Here is a 24813-nt window from a genome sequence, read left to right on the forward strand (position 1 = left end):
TAAAGCTACTCGCATGATCATATTTATTGCAGCATTGTTTACCATAGGCAAGATATGGAATCAATCCAGATGCCACTCAGTGGACAAATGGATCAAGAAAATGAGGTATATGTACACGCAATGGAATCTTATGTTTCATCAGAAAGAATGACATCGTACCATTCCTAAGGAACTGGAAAGACTTGGAAAAAAAGCCAGACCCAAAGAAACATAGGCTGCATTGTTTCCCTCATTTGTTATAACTAGAATGTACCTAGAAATGTACAAGTAAACCCAATGGACAGTAAATGACAAATAATTATGCATGGGCACGATTAATTAAACAGCAGTCTAAACATTCACACAATGAGAACAAAGGAGGGTATTCTTAGGAGAGGATCACAAGGGCTCAATAGCTATGTGCATATGATGATATAAAATGATGCTTATGAAAATGAACTCCAAGAAATGGAAAAAAAGAGGTTTTTTAATTGTACTGTTTTTCCTTTTTCTTTCCTTCTTTCCTTTTTCTTTGGTTTATTCTCTTCTATCTGTCCCTGTTTTTTATTTCAGTACCCTTTGTCTTGTATATGTTTATCTGATTTGGGGAGGGGACGGGGAAGCACAGAAATGGTGGGACAAAGACTAAACTAATTCAGCAGTGAAACCCAATAGACACTATGTTGGAAATGAACTATTAAAACTTAAGGGGAAGAAAGTAGGGAGGGGGGAAACTGGGAGAGAATGAGGGAGGGGGTGACATTGTTCAAAAGGAAATGTATTCCTGACTTATGTAACTGTAACCCCTCTGTACATCATCTTTACAATAAAAAAATTTTAAATTAATCTAAGGTTTTGGGGTTTGGTTTTGCTGTTGTTGTTGTTGCTGTTGTTGTCTGGTGTGGCATGGTCCTGGGGCTTGAATTCAGGGCCTGGGTGCTTTACCTGAACTTTATTGCTCAAAGATAGTGCTCTACCAGTGAAGCCACAGTTCCACTTCCAACATTTTTTGTGATTAATTGGAGATGCAAGTCTTTCAGACTTTCATTCTCCATGCTGATTTTGAATCATGATCCTTAGATCTCAGCCTCCTAAGTAGCTAGGATTACAACTAAATTTAAAAGGATAAAATGTATTACTATATTCAAAGTATTATTTTTAAAATGAAATACTGTGAAGCGTTAAAACTTATTCTTTATTGAGCTTCTGTGATAGTCAAGACACAAATCCAGACTATTCTTCTAGTTTTCCAGAAACTCAGTAATTTCTTTCTGTTAGACAGGTTAGCATACATGCTCTTATTATTTATAAGTTTTAAGGTCTATTATTAGTACAGACCCAAGTGATGTGAAGAGCAAAGTCTTAGTATTTCAGATTAGTTGAGAATGGTTAAATATTTTCTGGTTATTACTTCCTTTCATTTTTCTTTCTGAGATTTAATAGAAAATAGGAAGAACATACCTCCCTCAGCAGGTTGGTGATGTACTTTACATGTAAAAATTCAGGAGTCTTGTCTAAATCCATTGAGGGCTTTCCTTTAATCTCCTTTTCAAAATCCTCTCTGTAAACTTTCTGTTAAGTAAGAACACATAATTTTCAGTTGACAAAATACTAATATATGTTGAAAGACATAAAATCAAGAGTTTCTAAAATAAAACTATGTTTTCTTATAGAATTTTATCACCCATGAGTGTCTTCTCAATAGGAAAATAAATCTGACTTCTATATAAACTTAAGAACATAGCAAGCAAAAGCTGTTTCCAGCCTCTTACTAATCTTTGATTAATATGAGCTTGAGACAGGAAGTAGCAAGATTGGCGCTGATTGAGTCACCTCAGTGGTTCTCACAGATTTGATGACAATCTGATGGTGTGGAAGTCCCTTCGAAATGGCTAGGGCTCCATTGCCCTTCTCCTTGACATTCTTTTGTGAATTATTTTTTCAATTTTTGTAATTATAAAGATGATATACACGGGGTTACAGTTACATAAGTCAGGTAAAGAGTACATTTCTTTTGAACAATGTTACCACTTTCCTCTGCTCTCTCAGTTTGTCCCTCCCAGACCACCCACAAGTTGTATAGTTCATTTTCAACATAGTATCTAGTGAGTACCACTGCTGCATTTGTTCACCTTTCATCCTCCATGTCTATACCTCCCCCTTACCCTCCCAAAGACAGATAAACAAATAGAATAAAAAGAAAACAAAAACAGCAACAAAGAAAAGAGCCTCTTGTTCCCATTTCCTGCCGTTCATTTCAAGAAATATTATTTTATATGAACAAATGCACATAAGCATTGTGCCCTTTTGAGGAACAATGATTTCTAAACGGTCAGGATGGAGTGGTGGGCTTTTTTCATAATTTTAGCATCCATAATATCTCTCTACCACTTAAGGAATTTGTCATGGAGCAAGTTACGCTATGAAAATAGCCTGTCTGAAATCTGGCAAGTCCTTTAAGTAAGACTTTTTAAGGAGCTGGGGTTAGCTCAGTAGTGGAACACTTGCCTAGCAGGCTGGAGGCCTAGGTTTCATCTCCAACTCTATAAGAAAAAAACAAAAGAGTCCACAACAAGAAATGAAAGAGAGATGCTGAAGGTGACCTGGAGGGTTTTAATCTAGTGTATAGAAATATAAAACAGTGGGACAAAGGGTAAACAATGCAACAGCGATATTTTCCAGACATTATGTTGAAAATAAACTTTATAACTTGGCGGGGGGCAGGGGGAGAGGAAGGGAAGGTGAGGAAAGTGAAGGGAACAGATGAAAATGAGGGTGAAATAACATTGTTCAAAAAACATGTACTCATGAGCTTACCTATGTAACTGCCACCCCTCTGTACATCACTACAATAAAAACTTTAAAGAAAGAAATATATCTCTATATAATGGATACCCTATATAGAAATATATGCATATATCATATATCAATATCTTATACATTTTATGATTTATTATTATTTTATTGTTATGTTTTTGTTTTATTATTTTATTATTTGTATATTATATAAGTATATATAATGTATTTTATAATTATACTGTAATATGTTATATAACATAATGTGTTAAAATAAAAGGAATTGTGTTATATTCATAATATATTTCATTTATATATTAGACTCTTACATAGTACCCCACCTGGGGGAGGATAATTACTTTAATAAAGTAAATCATTATGGAAGGTTGAATATGACTGGAACTGGCCAATACATAGCCTGAAAAGACAAATTCCCAGCATCTTCAATTTGTTTTTTCTAGGAGAGTTATACTTGAAAAGAAAAGACAAAGAGGGGCTGGGAAGGTGGCTCAGTGGTAGAGCAGTTGCCTTGCATGCCTGAGGCCCTGGGTTCAATTCCCCAGCACCACATAAGCAAAAAGAAAAAAAGCGTAAGTGGCACTGTGGCTCAAGTGGTAGAGAGCTAGCCTTGAGCTTAAGAGCTGAGGGACAGCACCCAGGCCCAGAGTTCAGGCCCCACAACCGGACCCAAAAAAAAAAAAAAAAGAAAAGACAAAGAACTTTTCAAGGGAAGAATGAGAGACTTGCTCTAAAACACACACCAATTAAGCCTATACCTGGCAATGCATAAAAGTCAGATAAGCATAATTGAAAGCCATCAGCATAAATGTTCACTGCAGTGCTATTCACCATAGCCAAGATATGGAACCAGCCCAGATGCTCTCAATGGACAAATGGACCAAGAAAATGTGACATACATGTACGCGCATGTGCACACACACACACACACACACACACATAAACAATGAAGTTTCCTCATCTATTAGAAAGAATAATATTGTGCCATTCATAAGGAAATAGAAAGATTTGAAAAAAATGTATTAAATGAAGTATGCCAGACCTAGAGAAACAAAGGTTGCATAATTTCCCACATGTGTATAGCTAGAATGTACCCATAAATGTATAAGTAAACATACTGCATGGTATGCAAGATGAATTGACTGAAGTATAATTGACTTTACAGAGACCTCAAATACTGTAATATTTTAGAAAAAAAAATCAGCACCAAGAAATGGGTATATCCAAGAGGGGAGTGAGGCCAAAGAGAGAGGTAGACAAACGAAGGGCAGTAGAGAGGGAGAATGGAGTCAAGAATTCATTGTACCCACCACAAAATTAAGAACAGCAAAGGAAGGGGTGGGTCAAGGTGGGGCGGGGTGAGTGTACTGAAGGGGTAGCACTGGTCAAGATGCATTGTATTCACGAGCTGCTTTTGGATATGGCACCTCCTAAATACAAGTATTTAAAAATAATTTAAACAATAAATAAAAATTAAAATAACAGGGCTGGGAAGGTGGCTCAGTGGTAGAGCGCTTGCCTTGCATGCATGAGGCCCTGGGTTCAATTCCCAAGCACCACATAAGCAAAAAGGAAAAAAAAGCCAGAAGTGGTGCTGTGGCTCAAGTGGTAGAGTGCTAGCCTTGAGCTGAAGAGCTGAGGGACAGCGCCCAGGCCCAGAGTTCAGGCCCACAACCAGACCCCCCCCCCAAAAAAAAAAGTTTAAAAATAAAAAAAAAAATTAAAATAACAAAGACTAGCAAAGACATGGATGGCTTATTCTGCTCAGTCTTGTTTCTCTCAGTGGTACTGAGGTTTGAACTCAGGACCTTTTCTTTACTAGATCAGCACTTGCGTACCACCTCCAGCCTAAGTATGCCTGCTCAGAAGAGTCTTCAAAGAAAATAAAGCATAGTCAGGCCCATCCATGAGGAATTAAAAGCCTATCTCTCAGACAGGTGGCTATCTTGATACCTACTTCATTGTTCTTGTACTTAATGACATTTTCCTCAACAAACTTTTTTTTTTCTGTCAGTCGTGGGGCTTGAACTCTGGGCCTGGGCACTGTCCCTTAGCTCTTCAGCTCAAGACTAGTGCTCTATCACTTGAGCCACAGCACCACTTCCGGTTTTCTTGTGGTTTATTGGAGATAAGAGTCTCATGGTCTTTCCTGCCCGAGCTGGCTTTTAACTGTGATCCTCACATCTCAGCCTCCTGAGTAGTTAGGATTACAGGCATGAGCTACCATGCCCAGCTCCTCAACAAACTTTTTTAAACATATTAAATACTTTTTTTTTTTAGCCTTCACAGTATAAATTTGATCCAAATATGTTTCCTATTCAAAGCCTCTGTTCTCCTCCAGCCTTGCTGGGCAGAGGCATAACTGAGAGTCTAAAATAATCTAATAGTCAGCAATTATCATTAAAAGCAGGAGGGAAAGAACAAACTGAGTGTTAGAGAGAGAGATTATCAAGAGAAATAAAGGGCTAAAAATCTCTAATCTGAAATCACAATCATTTCTAATTTGGAATAGCACATTTGAATGTACAACTCATAAACTACAAGATACAGGATTTGCTGGATGCAATTTAGCATTACCTCACATTGGGAAAACAACTCTTTATGAATACACTCACAGAAACAAAATGGTAGTACATATGACTTTGACCAGGCCCTAAAATATTGGCATTGACTGGACATATAACTAATTATTTGACATAATTTCATTCAATACATTATAAACCTAGGGGATAACACCTTCTAGTGCCATTACTTTGAGAATTAAATGAGCTGATATAAGGAGCTTAGCAATTACCAAGCACAAAATCAAGATTTAATAAATGTTGGTTCTGTTTTCATTGCAGAAGAAAAGTAAGGAGGGCAAGCAGCTCTTTGCTTTCTAATTAGTTAAGTACCCATTACAGATTAGATTGATACAAAATGGAAGGGTTCATTATCTGATGATAAAGTGTGAGAGCTTAGAACGTGGGTGCTAAGAGACCCTCTGCCTTGGTATACAAATTTGGTCCATGAGAAAAAGTGAGAACTCGACCTTGACAGGACTCCTGATGTATGTGTTTGGTGGGAGGGTGGGGTGTGCCTGGGAGAGGGGGGGGGGTCTGGGTCTAGATTATAGGTTCCAGAACCTTCTCAAAGCTGGACTCTTTCCTTCAACCCACTGTTGATTCTTTAGTACCAAATTCAGTGACCTACCTCACTCTGCATCTTCTGAGCCTCCTTTGAAACTTGATATGATGGCGTCTCGACAAATTCTAGCATTGATTTCCCCTTGTTCTTCTCATACTCTTCTCTGTATTTAACCTTCAGTGAAAACAATTGGGATAGAAAAAAATAGTGATAGAAGAGGTGAATTTTATCCAAGTACATCTCATAAACTATGGAAGTATCAGAGTAAACCCCTTTTGTACAATTAATATGCACTAGGAAAAAGAAACACACAGGAGAAAAAGGAAAGAAGGAAGAAATAGGAAAGGCATGTCAGATCAGGGCTGCGGTGTGGCTCAGGGGTTATGCACAAGCTTAGCATGCAGGAGACTCTTGATTGTATCCACGGCACCAAAACACAAAACAAAAGCATAAAAAAACTCAAAGGCCCTTACATAGAGAGAAGGAAAATAAGTGTTTCGAATTAATCATCCCATTTCCCAGAATTGAGTTATTCTAACTGTGTAAGGAGAGCACTAGGTTCCCTGAAGTTAGTGGTGTTCAAGAGAAGTAAGTACACAATATTTTTTTTTATTTAAAAATTTCAGGAATATCTAGGTGCAGTGGCTCAGGCCTATAATCCTAGCTACTTGGAAACAGAGATCTAGAAATAGTGGTTCAAGGCTATCCCAGACACACAAAAGAAGGAAGGAAGGAAGGAAGGAAGGAAGGAAGGAAGGAAGGAAGGAAGGAAGGAAGGAAGGAAGGAAGGAAGGAAGGAAGGAAGGAAGGAAGGAAGGAAGGAAGGAAAGGAGGAAGGGAGGGAGGGAGGGAGGGAGGGAGGAAGGGAAAGGAAGGAAGAATGGAAAGGAAAGGAAGGAGGGAAAAAGGGGACCGAGAATCAGAAAGAAAGAGAGAAAAAGAAACAGAGAAAGAAAGCAAGAAAGCAAGTGAGCAAGCAAGCAAGAAAGCAAGCAAGCAAGCAAACTAGCAAGCAAGCTGAGTGCCGGTGGCTCACGCCTGTAATCCTAGCTACTCAGGAGGCTGAGATCTGAGGATGGTAGTTCAAAGCCAGCTTGGGTAGGAAAGTTCGTGAAACTCTTATCTCCAATAAACCACTAGAAAACCGGAAGTAGTGCTGTGGCTCAAGCAGTAGAGTGCTCGCCTTGAGCTGAACACTGCAGGGACAGTGCCCAAGCCCAGAGTTCAAGCCCCACAACCGACAAAAAAAAAAAAAAAAAAGGAAGGAAGGAAGGAGGGAGGGAAAGAAAGGAGAAAAGAAAAAGGGGAAGGAATGAGGAAGGAAGAAGAAGAAGAAGAAAGGAAGGAAAGAAAGAAAGGAAGAAGGGAAAAGAAAAAGAAGTAAAATAGCCGCAATGGGAAACACAAATAGATGATCACAATCCAGGCATGAACTGAGACCTTATTTGGAAAATAATGGATAAAAAGGCTGGAGGTGTGGCTTGCATTGTAGAGCACTTGCTAGCAAGTGCAAGTTCAATCTCAAGTACAGGGAAAAAATTAAAATAATAAATTAAAGAATAAAAACAACCTAGGGGCTGGGATGAGCTCTGGGGAGCTCAGTAGTAGAAGTGCTTGTCCAGCACTACAAAGTCCTATCCTAGGCTTGGTCCCCAGTACCCACACCGAAAAATAAGTCTTTGAATTCCTAGAAAAATTTTAACCATGTTTCAGCTTATTCAGATGCACAACTTGGGTTTAATATGTATTCATGATTAATATTATTACTATTATACACTGAGGACATAGCTTCAGCTGTGTAATAAAAATGATGTCAACAGTAATGCAAACCAAAGAGAGCTTTTCAATGCTTAGAAATTTGTAATGACAGGAACTATAAGAAGTTTTAAAAACAGTTATTTGCAGACATATTTTTTGTTGCAGAAAAGCACCACTTAATGATCAACAAAGCTGTTGGGACTCTGAGAGCATAAGTCAAGTTTTATGGAAATAATTGAAATGAAGAGAAAAATCTAAAGAGGGAAAAAATGTGTATGACCAACAGCAGGTAGCAAGTCGATTGGAAGTGGGCACAAAATTATTATGAAATTTATGTTGTACAGAATACATTTTTAAACGGTTGTAAGCGTTTATCTTAACAGATGCTGGAAATAACATCTTTAGCAACTATTTAAGCTCGGAATATAAACAAAAAATCATGATCTGCTTTAGGATAGGCTAAAAAGAAAAAAATTTTGAAAGTTCCTCCAAAAGTTACAAGGCTTCATAGTTGAAAGCAATACACCTGAAAAATTGTTTTTCTTTTCCCATAACAGTTATCACTGAAATAAGAAATTGTAACGAATCTTGCCACTGGCAAGGTAATTTTACAAAATGACACATCAGTACACTTCATCGCCGTTTGATTAATTCTGAAATTGGACATTTTTAATTATGGGATGCAAGGGCTATTTTATAAAATGCCTTTGTACTGAAGCGCAATTCAAACTTCCTGACCCAATAAATAGATGGAAAATAGAGGCTGAGACCTTCCCAACGCAATCTTAAAGTCCTGGGATCTATTCTTGTCAGCATCAGACATTCTTCAGTTGAGATCCCTGGGGAGTGAGCGCTGGGCTGATCACGTGGTCCCGGCAGGGAGGGCAGGTGACTGAGACATGGGAACTTACCTGACTCTGGAGGGTGGCATTGCCCTTATGGTGCAGGTGCTCTGCAGTCTCCACATCAAAGTGATACATTCCTTTACTCTCCTCAAACTGCTTTTTATATTCTCGCTGAAATACAGAACATCATACAGAAAAATCACTTCAGATGGAAAGAGACTGGTTAGAGCAATGATCACTTACAAAGGCAAAAACAAAAAAGCAAGCCATCAAGAGCTGCCACACTGTTATCAACGCACCGTCAGCAATAATGACATAGACGTGGGTGATTTCTGATGCTAATACAGGTAGATGATGCAAGAAATGCAGCTCTAGGCGGCCCAGGCCAAAACACACACACACACACACACACACACACACACACACACACACACACACACACACACACACGACACACTCTGAGGGCAATTAGCTGTGAATGCAAGGAAAAGGCATCTTTGCAGCACCAAAGAATAGCAATTCAAAAGCTGCTAGTGATGGGGGCGGGGGGCAGGGGGGGGGGGTAGGGGGGAAGGTAGCACTGGTGCTGGTCTTGATCAAAAATAAAGCCAAGTTCAAGCCCCAGTACTGGCACAAAAATCAAGTATGCGCAAAAAGAGAACAAAACACAGCCAGGTATGGGGCACAGGGCTGTAATCTAAGCAATGTGGAGGGTGGAGATAGGAGGATCATGATCCAAGGCTGGCCCAGACAAAAGCATGAACCCTATCTGCAAAATAAACTAAAGCATAAAGGGATGAAGAAGTTTCTCAAGTGGCAGAGCACCTGTCTAGCAACATAAGCCTCTGAGTTCAAACTCTAGTATTTGCCAAAAAGAAAAAGGAATTGAAGAAGAGAAGAAAAAACAAGAGCCGAAAACAGAGGGAAGCAAACCTGGAAGCCAGAGGGAAACGCTATTTACAAAGCTCAGTCATGAAGAAGATCAAAAGTGACATGGAAAAATGAAAGGGTGAAAAATAATTCAATTAATTCTCCTAATCCCAAGGAAAGAGTAAGATTTCTGGAAAAGGAACAAAGGAATCCAGGTACAGCCAGGTGAATTTTGAAACTTGGAAGACACCAGCAGGAGTAGAACGTCAAGTTGGACAACTGTAAGACTCCAAATGCAAAAGTCAGCAAGGAGATCAAAACTGTAATTGGTGCTTTTCCCAATTTGGGGAAAGACTTTTTGAAGTAAACAGTAAGTCAAGGCTACAACGACTTAAGAAGCTAATGTCAGTGGTTCATGGAAATGGCACTTCTGTCTAGAGTGAAGGGAGAGATTCACAAGTACATGGAAGGCAGCAGAAGGGGATTGGCAAAGAAATGCACATCATGTCTTTAGGGAGGTAGAATCTCCAAGGATGGGAGAGGAAGGAGAAGGAAGCCCAGGGGAGGGACAGAACGATAGCAGCTACCTAGGACCCGCTTCAAGGAGCTGCTGCTGTTGTACCCGTGGAAAAGCAGTGGCCTAGGGCTGGGAAGGTGGCTCAGTGGTAGAACGCTTGCCTTGCATGCCTGAGGCCCTGGGTTCAATTCCTCAGCACCACATAAAGCAAAAAGCAAAAAGCCGGAAGTGGCGCTGTGGCTCAAGTGGTAGAGGGCTAGCCTTGAGCTGAAGAGCTGAGGGACAGCGCCCGGGCCCAGAGTTCAGGCCCCACGACCGGACCTTAAAAAAAAAAAAAAAGAAAAAGAAAAGCAGTGGCCTACAGAGGGGGCTGGCCTCCAGTGTCGCTTGTCAGCTAGGAAATAGAGATGTGTGTTCCACAAAACTGCAATCCAAATAAAATAAGGGCAAGGAGTACTGAAGAAATGTCGTTATAATATTCCCATTGTATAGCTTTGCCAAAGAGAGTATCTTCGATGTGTGTGTGTGGTGTGTGTGTGTGTGTGTGTGTGTGTGTGTGTGTGGTGTGTATGCATACACATGAATGCCAGTCCTGAACTCAGGGCCTGGGCACTGTCCCTAAGCAAGGCTAGCACTTAACCCTTTAAGCCACAGCTCCACGTCTAACTTTTTGTTAGTTCATTGGAGATACAAGTCTCAGGGACTTTCTTGCCTGGGCTAGCTTCAAACCACCACCCTCAGATCTTAGCCTCTCAAGTAGCTAGGATTATAGCCATGAGCCACTGGCACCTGGCTACTCTACTACTTTTAAATAGAAGAGAGAGGGGGGAGGAGGGAGGGAGGGAGGGAGGGAGAGGGAGAAGGGGGGGAGAGAGAGAGAGAGAGAGAGACAGAGAGACAGAGAGAGAGAGAGAGAAAGAAAGAAAGAAAGAAAGAAAGAAAGAAAGAAAGAAAGAAAGAAAGAAAGAAAGAAAGAAAAAAGAAAGAAAGAAAGAAGGAAAGAAAGAGAGAAAGAAAGAAAGAAAGAAAGAAAGAAAGAAAGAAAGAAAGAAAGAAAGAAAGAAAGAAAGAAAGAAAGAAAGAAAGAAAGAAAGGGGAAGGAAGGAAGGAAGGAGATAAATGAAAATGAAACTAATTAAAAACTAAGAAAATGAAACTAAAAACTAAGACAAAAGCAGACATGGAAAATAAAGACACTGTAGATTTTCTTATTTCATTAGAAGTTATTTTATAATACAAGTGTATAAAATAATAATGACAACGTAATAGCCTAGAACAGATTCTATTACTGAGTCAAAATCCAGAACTAAAAAAGCCTAGGGTATTATGTTTGGGAGGGAAAAAAAGGGATTCATACTGAGAAAGGGTTAAAAAATATTTTTCTGGTTAAATTGTCTATTTCAGTCACAAACAATTTAAGAATTCTTACTTTAAAAAAAAAAGCACATTTGAACTAAAATCCAAAAAAGAAATCTCTAATACTTTGATTTGTTTTCCACATATAATAGTCTTTGCTGCCTCTTAGTGGAAGGTTTCATGGAACAACACTATTATGTATTTTTAATTTATAGAAAATTAAAGAAGTGGAAAACAATGAGAGCTCCATTTTCCAGACTGTGTTTCCTCAAAAAAATCAACACTGCTACATATGCTCATAAGCTACTCATTTTTCCTACCTCCTAGGCAGACAAAAGAAAAAGACTTCTGATCTATATGAAAGAGACCTAGGACAGCATGGCGGTTAATGCCTGTAACCCTAGCTACTCTAGACATACAAATAAGGAGACCATAGTCTGAGACTAGCCTGGGCAAAACATTACTGAGAGCCCAATTCTACAAATAAGCTGGGCATGGTAGTGTTTGTGATGCCAATCACACAGGGTCATGACTGAAACAACTGTGGTCCCATGCAACAATCCAAAACCCTATTCAACAAACACCTAAAGTAAAAAAGGGCTGGAGTGTGGTTCAAGTGGTAAAGCAACTGCCTAGTGAGCATAAGGGCCTAGGTTCAATCCCCAGGACATCCTAGGGAGAAGGGGCGGGCTCTATGGATCTTTTTAAATAGTAATTTATAGATGAATAATTTATTTAAATATTTATTCATATAGATAATTTATCTCAGACATTAAGCAATCTTTCATTTAATCTTTTAATAAAATTGACTTTTCCAAAGTCAAAAAAACTTTGGTTCCCTTTTCTTTAAAATTTAAAAGAAAGCCTTTCTAATGTGCAACCATTTTGAGCCAACATCTTACTGTACAATTTCAGGAAGTAGATGGTTCAGAGTAATATTGGTAGGTCAAACTTGCTGGTCCATGATGTAATCATTTAGTCACAACTTTTCTACAGGAAAAAAGAGTTGTAACCTAGGCAAAAGAACCACCTGCAAGAAGATTTAAACCTTATAAGGGGCACATAAATTAAGTAGCAACATTCTTATGCTTTTTATCTTGTTGAAGATGCTTGCAATAACTTATATTAAATTGTAATTTGTTATTATTATAAAACACAGGTCAAAATTCTTGAAAACAAATTTTGCCTCCGGTGACATGAATTCTTCCAACTACCACATATTTTTTTCTCCTGGTATAGAGCTTGAACTCAGGGCCCTCTCTCCCATTTCTTCCCATCTCTTCCTCTCCCTCTCCTTCTCCTTCTCCCTCTCCCCTATCCTCTCCTCCCCTCTCCTATTCTCTCTCTCTCTCTCTCTCTCTCTCTCTCTCTCTCTCTCTCTCTCTCTCTCTCTCTCTCTCTCTCTCTCTCTCTCATTTTTCTTTTCTCACAGCTGATGCTCTACCACTTGAGCCACAGCTCCAGTTCTGGCTTTTTGCTGGTTAATTGAAGTTAAGAGTCTCCTGGATTTTTCAAGCTGAGTAGTTAGAAGACAGGAGTAAATATCAGCACCCAGTTTGGTTTTTTTTTTTTTTTCATTACCCACATGACATTTTGGTTGGCTGATTTACCAGGAATCCCCAAATTGGAAAAGGCATTCCAATTTCCCTAAATGGAAAACTTAACCTGAGTGAGGAGGGGGAATGGTCTGGGATGAATTACCATGGCAATGACCTAGGGGGAGGGCATAAGGCTGTGAAGAAAGCAGAGGCTCTTAAGACAGAAATTGATTGATTCTAGAAACTGAAACCAGTCTCTGAAGGGAGAGCAGAATGTATGGAGGTGATGGATGCCCTGATCAGACAGGACTGTATGATTTAAGGGTGCTGGAACCAAGTACTAATTCTGACCTATAAATATTCCTCTAACCTTTGCTCATCAGAATGCAAAGAATGACATCATCCCTTTCATCTAAGGACCAACGGGTTTGGAAAAAATGTGCATACCTCTAATCCTAGCTACTCAGAAGTCTGAGATTGGAGGTTCATAGTTTGAAGCTAGCTTCACCAAGAAAGTCCATGAGACTCTTATCTTCAATTAACCACCAAAAAGCTAGAAGTAGAGGTGTGGTCAAGTAGTAGAGTGTTTGCCTTAATCCCCCCTCCACACAAGTTCAGGGATAGCAACCAGACCCTGAGTTCAAGCCCCAAGATTGGCACCAAAAATAGAAAATAAAACATAAATTAGTTAGAACAAATCTCTGGGAGTATGAATTACTTGCATATACTTTCAGAAGGATGACAGGAGTGGCAACGTGTGCAGGGGGAGACATACCAAATAATGAACAGGTGTTTTGGTTTACAGAAGCTATGTAGTTATCTCTGCACGTGGAGCTAAGTTGTCTCTCTCCATTTGAGGCTGGGAACCAAGTCTGAATGACAGTTTTAAGTTGATGGCTACAAGCATATCTGCAGGAACAACTCTCTTCACTTTCCCTATGTGTTGTCCAACATCTGTTTCTTCCTTTGGCTGTGCCTATTCTGTAAACTAGGACACTGAGAGCATGATTGACAAGAGTTAAAATAGTCCTGATGGCTTGTAAAGTGGAATTAGGGCTCCCCACCACCAGGGGGCATTCTGAGACATTCCAACTAGCGTCAAGTGACCCAGGGTCATTAATTTCTGAGGGGGGGGGGGGGGGCTGTGTCCTGATACCCTTTAGGGTTGACAGGAGAGACTGCCTATGTGGGCAGTGAACACAACGCGCTCATCAGCACAGTCCTGAAGCACCCAGCCTACCCTCCCAGTGCCATTACGAGAAACCATGACAAGATGAAAAGAACAGTAGCAAGTTAATATAAATACCTTGATGCCTGACTTTCAGGGAAAATGTAATTTATTTATTTTTAAATCATTATTATTTGAAAATGCTAAAAAAAAAAAAGAGGTATTACATAAGTCAGGCAAACAGTACCTTTCCTTTTGGATGTCATTGAACTATGAAAAAATAATATAATTTAAAAACAATTTTTGTTTTGTTTTGTTCTAGACAAAGCCTGGCCATCGTAGCTGGAGTTGGGCTCAGATTCATTCAGCCTCCTTCTGCCTCCTCCCCTCAAGTGCGGGGATTACAGCTGTGTGCCACCTTGCCCAGCTGAACTAAGATAATGCTTCACATTACTGAAGGTATACTAAATATCGCACTCTGGTCTGGCCTTGATGAAATAAAAGATCTCTAATGACGGAAGCTGAACTTCAAAGAAGTCTGAGTGCAGTACAGATGAAGAGAAGGAGGGGACAGAAGACAGAAAGAACATGGACACAACACTCCGAAGTGTGGATGTATGGGAGAGGAAGACCCAGCAAACACCGTCAGGGAAAGCCCCAGTTTGGGTGGGATTTTGGCAGGAAGCAGATAGCTTTAGTTAGTTACTGGGAGAGGGTCCACAAGCACAGCACGCCAGCTGCTGCTTCCAGAACCCATCCGACAACCACTTACTTCACTGAGCATTTTGGTGGTTTTCAAAGCATGGTCTAAAAACAACAAATTTGGGAGATCTGACACCGGCGCGTGCATATTTTGAATGTCTTTCTTGTACTTCACCTATGAAAACAGCACGGAACAAAATGCTATCTAGGAGAAGAAAAATAAGCTTTTTGTGCCATCACCCAGGCTTGCTTTCTTAAAGTGGCCCCACTCAGAGGGAAAGGGATGAATCTATAAGCAGCCACTAGATGGTGCTAATTCACTACTGAATAAGTAAGAAATAAAAGTAATTTATGGGCTGGGAAATATTTTGATAATTCCATTTACTGTTTGCATACTCCAAAGGGGTGATGGTAACAGATTCAAATAATTATAAGAGAAACTCTGTTTTCAAGAAATAGAGAATAAGCACTTTATTCTTTAGACTTTGCAATAAGATTTCTTTCAATTTTGCTTTATGGTAATTTGGAGGTTGGGGTATTTTTCATAGATCTGATTTGGCTTCTTCCTTTTCTTTTATACCAGCTGCTTTGGAAATTTAACACTAGTGATAAAGTAACATATTGATACCAGTAAGCATTTCAAACCCTTTGTTCTGGGCACATTTCTAAACAATTTATATATGTGTAACATTTAATCTTGACAAGTCTAATGGTTGGCACTTTAAGTAATCTCATTTTACAGAGGAGGAAACTGAGACATAAGAAGATCAAGACATAATATTAAATGGTGGTAAGAAGTTCAAATCCAAATAATCTGATTTGAGCGTTCAGCCCAAGTTTCTAGGTTCCTTTAAATATGTTTTGTCTTTATTTCTTTTATGTTTACACACACAAAACAATTAAGAAAAAATCAGTCTGGTAGTCCCGATGGTCCTAAAAAAAAACCCAGGTGTTTCTATTGCTGTAAATTAAAGCTTATTATTGAATACAGAAAAATTATAACACTTTCTAAATATGAATGGAAGCAAGATAAACTAATTCCTGAGGAAATGATGGGCGCTTGCAGGGGTCAAATAAACTAACAAAGCAGTCAATAATATTTAACTTTCACCTTTGAAAAGGTTCTCTGGACATTTTCAACTATGACCAAGTGATCAACGTTTTGTGCTTCTGTTTTCATATGCTGAGTGCTTCTACAAAGAATTTTAAACATCATTTCATGTAATCATGTAATCCTGATTTCACAAATCCTCACTTTAAAACATAGAAAAAAAATCTACCTTATGAAGTACGTCATAGCAACTCCATGATGGAATTGAAAAAAAAATTAAGCCATTATCATGGGAATTTGTGCAAGTTTCTTTATGACAGATCACAATGTACATGATAGTACTTTATAATAAACCCAATTTTGTGAATATAATTATATGGGTTAATGATTTCTCCCACCTACTAATTTGTGATAATACATAGTTATTTCCTGCTAAACTCTTATCATCTATATCTACTCTTAATCAGACATAATAATATTATTTGGAATACTTTTCATATTTATTAATTTATTAGTAATCAGTAATCATTAAGAGTAAATTATAATTATGTTTTTTGGTCCAAAAAAAATCCTTCAGGGAAATATGATTCAGTGTTTTCAACTACAAATGACTTGGGGCTGACATGATCTCAATTAAGTACCAGTGATTAGGCACAGGCTTGTCTAGGAAAACAAGAATTAGTAGATATTAAAAATGATTTTCTGAGGATTACAACTTACATTACTGGCCAGTGAGGTGGCAAGCTGATTTTGTCTAAAGGAAGCACTATCAAGAGGATTGTAATGATGTTTCTTATCCTTCATTTCATTGTCAAATTTTTCTTTATATTTAACCTGTCATAAAAGGGGGAAAAGGAAGCAGTTAAACAGCACATTCATGTTCAAAAGTAACCTATTTGTTTAAAAAAAAAAAAAGATCAAACAAAAGCTTGCAAAATTCAAATTCCCAGTATTCCTCTCCTTCTACAAAGCTTAAAAAAGCACAATTTTTTTAAAGTGTGCTACTTGAACATTGATCATGAATGCAATTAGGCATGAATTCAAATTCTGTATTTATGAGAATTAGACACTAATAAATCAAGGGTCTTATATGTCAGTTTCCCTGTCTGCATACCTTAAGGACTACCACATTTAGAAAAATTGGATGATTGGTCTCAGAATTTGAATATGAATTTACCTGAGGAAATTTTTCAAAATAAAGGACATGATTTGCAGTAAGGTTTTTCTTTGTTGCCCACATTTCTTTTTGTTTCAACAGTTTATGTATAGGAAATACATTTTCTGAATACCCTAGGTCTACTTAATGTTATTCCGAATTTTCCTGCTTTAACTCCAAAATGTATTCAGCAGGAAAATCACACCTAAATTGCTTAAGTGATGTTTTTTTCTTTTTGAAGTAGTCATAGGACAACACAAAAGGATTATCAACTTGCAGGATGGTGTATCTTTTTCCATGAATAAAGAAACACCAGTAGATACTATAATGCTTAATGGAATACCCAGACAGATTCTCTGACACATAAATGAGTCTACCAAGTTACATCTCACAATCCCTTCATAAGTATGGCTGAAAACGTGTGGCTTTCCCAAGCAAAAATTGGTTACTCTGTTCCTATGCTATTTCTACCGCATCACAATTCCTGTGATACTTTGTTTTCTTCTGCCGATATCATTATTAAACAGACTGGAGGGTGGCTCCCATCATCTGGTAGAATGAGGGTCTCCTGTAAGGACGTGTGGGAATACAGCACTTGGGTTATAGTTCAAGATGGCGTTAAGTATTTTCTGTGTGTTTCCATCTGGTAATGGCAACTTTCTGATAGGCACATTGCCTTGGAAGTGTTTTCTTACATTAACACTGGTGAGAATTTGCCAAGTGAGACAAATTCTGGCTTCTTTTTTCAAATTACTTTATCGTAATATTTTTTTTCGAATTACTATTTGTAATCAGGGACAAGAGTACACATAGGAAAAAAAAAAACAACAACAAGGTTTCCATCACTGTTTTACGTAGTAGCTGGTGCAAACACAAAGGTCTTACCTGTGTTCCCTGAATACCCAAACCCACCCTTACTGAAGCTCTTTCCATCGTATCTCAATAACAGGTTTTGTCTCTCTTAGGGATGTGGCGTATTCACTAACAAGGAGGAAAATACCTTTTTTAAGATGTTTCTAAACTAAATGAGGTTTTTCATCCTCATTCCCCCTCCTCTTTCTGAGTCAAACCTTCTCATAGCCAATCAGGTTCTATAAAGGCTCTCAGGTCTGGGTGAGTTTGGATCTACTGATCCGATTACATCAAGCAAGCTCTTTCCCTTCTCCCCCCCCCTCCCCCATAGTACTGGAATTTGAACTCAAGGTCTTTTGTTCTTCCTCAGCTGGAGCTTTACCCCTAAGCTGTGCTTTGAAGCCTAAATTTCTCTTCACTTCACCAAGTCCAAGCGCCATGAAGTGACTTAGTAATTATTAGCTAAATGACAACCATGGGTTCTATGATCTTTGGCCATTGTGAGCCCAGCCCAGTCTTTGTGGACCAGGAATTCCCAACACAATGACATGGGCAAGGAGAGACAATGTGTAGGGTGGGTAACTTGGAAATGGAAATGACAAGTCCTTATGAAACCTGGCATTTGCTCTGCTAAGAAAATGTATATTTATGAAAAACAATAATCAATCTGTCAGTCATATACTTCTGTTGCATGTAATAATAAGCATGGTATTGTACGATTTATTTCCCTCAAAGCTGCAGTAATCTCAGTGATCCAATTCATAAGACAACTCCAGGACAAAGACACAAGTATTCACCTCATTAATTAACTGAAAGTAAAACAACGGTATTGTATATTTTTAATATATTGGCCAGACAGTGACACACAGCTGTTTCTTGCCTTACTCTTTTGGGTTTGCACGTCGTGAACTGAGAAAATGGCCAACTGGCTTAAGTGGGTTTCATCTTTCACTGACCTGCTCAATCAGTTCTACCATTTGAGCCACAGCTCCCATCCCAGGTATTTGATGGTTAACTGGAGGTAAGAGTCTAAAGGCTTTATATAACGAAGCTAGCTTTGAACTCAGATCCTCAGATCTCACAAACGGAATAACTAGGATTACAAGCATGAGTTACAAGGGCTTGCCATTCTGTCCTATTTTCAATACACAGTTCACACACCTAAGAGTCTACGTCTGCATTTCCTCACATCACCCAACAAATTCTAGCACTCTATGTATGTATGTATGTATGTATGTATGTATGTATGTATGTATGTATGTATGTATGTATGTATGTATATAGCTAATCTATCTATCAATCTATCTATCTATCTCTGTAGTGGCAGTATTGGGTTTGAATCAAAGCCTTGCACTTCCTAGGCAAGTTCTTTACCACTTGAGTCACACCTCTAGCGCACAACCCTGGCAACATCTTGCCTTGACTGTAACTGGTGACCCAATCATAGCACAGAGCATCCCTGTTCCAGTCGTAAGACCACCGAGGAAAGAGTATACATGCTAGTTTTAAGGCACAATGTTTCTCCTTAAACCTAGAGACATTCTTTTAACAATAAATTACAACTTTTGTGGGAGGGGGGAGGATTGGGGGGGGTGGAGGGGAGGCTGGGAAGGGATGGGAAGGGGAAACAAAGGAGGAGGCTACAATGCTTGATAAGAAATGTACTCATTATCTTGCCCATCTAATTGTAACCCCTCTGTACAGTATTTTCACAATAAAAAATAAATAAAAATTTAAAAAAACGCCGGGCGCTGGTGGCTCACACCTGTAATCCTAGCTACTAAGGAGGCTGAGATCTGAGGATCGCGGTTCAAAGCCAGTCCGGGCAGGAGAGACCGTGAGACTCCTATCTCCAATAAACCACCAGAAAACCGGAAGTGGCGATGTAGCTCAAGTGGTAGAGCCCTCGCCTTGAGCTGAAGAGCTGAGGGACAGCGCCCAGGCTCAGAGTTCAAGCTGACAAAAAAAAAAAAAATTTTAAAAAAAACAGTAAATGAAGTCACTCACATGACTAACTTTATTTAAGTTATGAATAGTATACCTCCTAAGCTGAGTTTGGTGGCTCATATCTGTAATCCCAGCTACTAGGGACACAGAGATAGGGACAAGTGCCCTTCAAGGCCAGCGTGGGCAAAACATTAAAAGATTCCATCTTAAAAAAACTCAAGCATTGTGGTTCATACCTGTAATCCCAGCCATACAGGAGGCATTAATAGGAGGATCAAAGTCCAAGGCCAGCTCTGGACAAAAATCTCAAGACACTACATGAAAACCAATTCAAAGCAAAAAAAAAAAAAAAAAAAAGCTAGAACATGGCTAAGTGTTAGATTGCTTACTTATCAAGCACAAGGTCTTGAGTACAAAAAAAGGAAAGAAAAAAATGCTATACCTAGTGGTTCAGATAATGGATCATTTTAATCACTTTGTTAAAAGGCTCACTATATAAATTTCTAACTCCTAAACACTGTCTAGAGAATTTTAACCTCAACCACTTTCAGAGGCTCATGCATGGAGAACACACTGAATGGGTAAGGCTGCAGTGACATAATGTAAACAAGTTGTCAAAGTGTTTCTGGACAAATTAATGTCTCTGTGGTTCAAAGCCCAACTGACCACCAGGGCTTTGGCCTTCTCTATGTGCCTCAAACTCACTAGGAACCAAAAAAGACAGGAAACTAGGGACCCTGCACAAGGCTTTACATTGGAGCCATATGAACCAATGTTAGGAGAAAGATGAAACTTTGATGAGTACACTTTAAATATCATTGTAAATGAAAAATGAGCAATTATGTCACCACATGGCTTCCAGTTCTCCTCAATATGGGGTGAAATTAGTCGACAAATGGCCTAGGAAAATCATGCTAATAGGACCAATATAAAGCTCACCCTAAAGACCAACCATACATTAAGTCTGAATTTTACACCCGAAGCTGTCTCTGCCCTTAAACTCCTTACAAGACATCATTTTATTAACTTGGTACCAAATGTTCATAATCCAGAGACAAATGTGTTTTTTGTTACATCCATCCCTATATACTGATTGATTGCCTAATCTGTACCATTCTAGACAAGTGAATTAGCGACAGAGAGGCCTAGTGCTGGGAGTAGAGAGAAAGCAACTACAGAGGCAAATTGGGTTGTGACATTTAAGCTAGTGTTTGGGCGTGAGGAGGTTGGTGGAGAGTTTGTCTGCCAGGGAGAATTGGTGATTCTCCAAAACAAGGAATACCCTTTACAACTTAAGAGCAATGCTTCTGACTAAAAAGTTCTCTAGCCCTCTATAAAAGATTTTAGGTTTATTGGCTGGGAAGGTGGCTCAGAGGGTAGAGCACTTGCCTTGCATGCATGAGGCCCTGGGTTTGATTCCTTAGAACCACATAAGCAGAAAAAAAAAGCTGGAAGTGGTGCTGTGGCTCAAGTGGTAGAGCGCTAGCCTTGAACTGAAGAGCTGAGGGACAGTGCCCAGGCCCAGAGTTCAGGCCCACGACCAGACCCAAAAAAAAAAAAAAAAAAAAAAAAAAAGATTTTAAGTTTAAAACAAATATAAAAATGCAATTTTAGAACAATACTAATAATTATAAATGTGTAGGTTTTCCCTAATGGTATATAATTAAGCAAGAACCCTCATATTTACTTATAGTGTTCATCATACCATTAGGTTATATTGTTCATCACACAAATTTCAATTAATAAATCCAGATGATATATCTGATGTTTTAAGCTGATAACATCAAGTAGTGGATGTACCTTACATGTGAGATATGTCTGAACCAATCATTTTCCCTTGGCATATGAGACTTTACTTTTATTTGTTACAGATTTTTTTTCATGACCTGACCATCATTTTACATGTCTTCCAACTTTAACAAGGATAGCAACTATGAGGTCCAAGCATTTGTACCAGGTAATAGTAGAAAGGTGTTTCCAGGGGCTGGGAAGGTGGCTCAGTGGTAGAGCGCTTGCCTTGCATGCTCAAGGCCCTGGGTTCGATTCCTCAGCACCACGTAAGCAAAAAGAAAAAGCCGGAAGTGGAGCTGTGGCTCAAGTGGTAGAGCGCTAGCCTTGAGCTGAAGAGCTCAGGGACAGCGCCCAGGCCCAGAGTTCAAGGCCCCACGACCGGACCCAAAAAAAAAAAAAAAAAAGAAAGGTGTTTCCATTTATTTTTCCTGAGGGAAAGCCATAGAGCCTAACTGACTGGCAAAGTGGGAGCATCTTGCTCCCCAGTTCTGAGATACCATTTTTTTTCAGCGAGTATATCTCATATGCATGAACCATGGCCTCTGTCTCCTCTTCTGCAGGTCTTCTCGAGCTCTTTTCTCCCCATACTCTGCCCCTTCTATTCCCTACTTACCATACTCCTGGACCTTTTCCCTTCTGTGTACCACCATGCCTTGTCCTTCCTTTAGGAACCACACGAGCTCAAAGTCACCAGTGATCATATGAAACTACACTTTTTGCATTGATTTCTAGTTCGGACACCTGAGAATAGAAAGGAGACCTCCTGACTTCATTCTCGGAGTCCCAGCTATTCAAGTGCCCAGCTTTCTCCTCTTCTGATGGGTTACACAAACACAAGCTTGCTAAGAAGCTCCTGGAAATGTAAGATGATCCAGACAAAGGAAACTGCCTACAGCAATTTGCCTAAGCATCTGGTCACTCAGTGGGAAAATAATATAAGATTGAAAAAAAATACAAGTGGGGATGAAGTAGGAATATTATATGTTGAATTTAAAATGTGAAAGCAAAGGTTCAAATACCAATTAAAAAAATAAACTGAAGACCAGAGTCCAAGAGATTATATTCCTACTTCCTCCCCATGATTGGTGTATGAATTCATCTAAAAGGAATATAGAAGAGAAAATACTCTGAATACCCGTATTTAAATGACTCCTACAAAGTTATGTCATCTTTGGCCATCTTCTTTGTGTGTGGCGGGGATAGGGAGTCAGTCCTGGGCTTGACCTTAGGGCCTTCGCACTGTCTCTGAGTTTTTGTGCTCAAGGCTAATGCTCTACCACTTGAGCCACAGCTAGCTCCACTTCCTGCTTTTTGGTGGTTAATGGGAGGAAAGAGTTTCAAGGACTGTGCTGCCTAGGCTGGCCTTGAACAGTAATCCTCGGATTTTAGCCTTCTGAGTAGCTAACATTACAGGCGTGAGCCACTGGAGCCTGGTACCATTTTGAACTGTTCAACCTCACACAATGCTAAGGAGTAGACATTACTGCTGTCAGCAATACCAAAAAGGTAGCTAAGTGTAGAGAAATACCAGTAAGGAAGCTAAATGTAGGGAAATGAGGCACTTGATCCAAGGTCACCTTGCTAGGAAACAACAGAAAGAACCGAGCCTCGTCCAGGTGGCCTAATCACTAATCCAACCAAACTTAGGCTCCACAATCTGCCCTGATGACACCTCTGCATCCCCAGAAAGGGGTGGAAATGTAAGAAGTCAGGGGACTGGGCTGGAAACCTACACATGCCAGCTCTCTTGCCAGTCCTTCCAAGCAAGCATTATTTGGAATGCAAGGAGCTTGGTGTCCCAGCCCACCTTGGCTCTTGATCAAGAGTGCCACTCAAATGTCCCCAATCTCCTGTACGACAACAGACCCGTGGGCCACAAGGTTGTCTTCTAAGTGTAAGACAATCGGGAGGAGAGTCGATGACAATTCTCTCCTGTGTATCCCTTCTCTCTCAGGTATTTACCTCTACCGCCAGCAAGACTTCTCAACCACGTCACTTCCTGCCTCACTTCCTACTCAATACAACACTGACCCACTACAAATCAAAGCTCCTCTCAAATTCTTCTTTAGCACTCACATGCTTTTGCTCCAAAGGCATGTGAAGCTGCTGTGAAACTTCTGTGCCCTGTCGCCCTCGTTCCCAACCTTTATTTTGGATTCTCCCCTGGAACAGAGCTTTCTCTCCCATTAACCCAGTGCAAAGTTACTTCCCACACAAAACCTTTCTAGACTGTGTGTCCCTTCCCACACTAACAACCGACCAGAATGTTGACGGGTACAAATGACATTTCACATTCATTTCTTGGCATTCCCCTTTTCTACTGAATTATTGGAGGGAGGTCTTTTTACATGTTTATTGGCCACTTATCCTTGTTTTTCCTTAAAATATCTATTCACCTCATTTCCCCTCCTTTGGTTCGGATCTGTTAGGCTATTATTGTTTCTGTTTTAAAGAATGTATATTTTATAGGGATTAAAATATTTTTATCATATGTATTATAAATCATTTTCTGAATATTTAAAGAATCACAGTTGTTCTTTTTTTGTATTTTGCAAAACTGTTCTCAGACTTTCTCTTCTAAACTCTAATTTATTCAAATATGTGATTCCATCCTAATTTTTGTGAAGTCTATTTGCATTCTAATTAGAAATGCATGGAGTTTTTAAAAATTAATTTTGGAAGAATTAACATTATGAAGAGGCTAAGTATCAACAATCTCAAGCTGAGATCCCAGTGCATAGTTTCATCTGCTCAGGGTATATTTTTCTATTTTTTTCCTTCCCTTTTACCATTTACACCTCTCCATTTTAAGAAGAGGTTTTTATCTGCTCAGGATTTATTTTACTTGGTTCTTTTTTTCTTCAAACTTTAGACTTTTCACCATTCATGCCTCTCCATTTTGAGAAGAGATTGATTTAAAATAAAATTCTATTTGATGACATTACTATTGATTCTGCAAATACTGCCTTTTCCACTGAGAAAAAAGTTTTTGTATGCCATTGATGTATCTAACTATTCTTCTAGAGCTTCAGCATGCCTGACCTTGTTTAAATCCAATTCTTTGAGCCTTTTGTGGTACCTAAAGTCTTCTGGATTTTCTTTTAATATTTTAAAGATATCTTTCTGTTGTTGGTGGTAGTGGTGGTGGTTGTGGGGCTTGAACTCTGGGCCTGGGTGCTATCCTTCAGTTCTTCAGCTCAAGGCAAGTGCTATACCACTTGAGCCACAGTGCCACTTCCAGTTTTCTAGGATTTATTGGAGATAAGAGTCTCATGGACTTTCCTGTACAGGCTGGCTTTGAACCACAATCCTCAGATCTCAGCCTCCTGAATAGCTAGGATTA

The 24813-nt window shown here is 39.2% G+C and overlaps 1 protein-coding gene across 7 annotated transcripts in view; it reads right to left on the reverse strand.

Annotated features, from left to right (window-relative positions):
• The window catches only part of Nebl (nebulette), a 99667-nt gene that overhangs the window by 51036 nt on the left and 23818 nt on the right, over positions 1–24813 (reverse strand). For 6 of the 7 annotated variants that reach the window (XM_069990479.1, XM_069990481.1, XM_069990482.1 and 3 more), the window contains 5 exons: positions 16445–16558; positions 14744–14848; positions 8589–8693; positions 5986–6093; positions 1441–1551 (listed from right to left, as the gene is read on the reverse strand). In XM_069990479.1, the coding sequence (XP_069846580.1) occupies positions 1441–1551; positions 5986–6093; positions 8589–8693; positions 14744–14848; positions 16445–16558 (543 nt within the window). The remainder of the gene's footprint in view (positions 1–1440; positions 1552–5985; positions 6094–8588; positions 8694–14743; positions 14849–16444; positions 16559–24813) is intronic. The other variant, XM_069990480.1, reaches the window with a different exon arrangement.

This window comes from Dipodomys merriami, unplaced genomic scaffold, assembly GCF_024711535.1.
Source record: "Dipodomys merriami isolate MVZ:Mamm:240054 unplaced genomic scaffold, mDipMer1.0.p SCAF_4, whole genome shotgun sequence".
Taxonomy (NCBI): Eukaryota; Metazoa; Chordata; class Mammalia; order Rodentia; family Heteromyidae; genus Dipodomys; species Dipodomys merriami.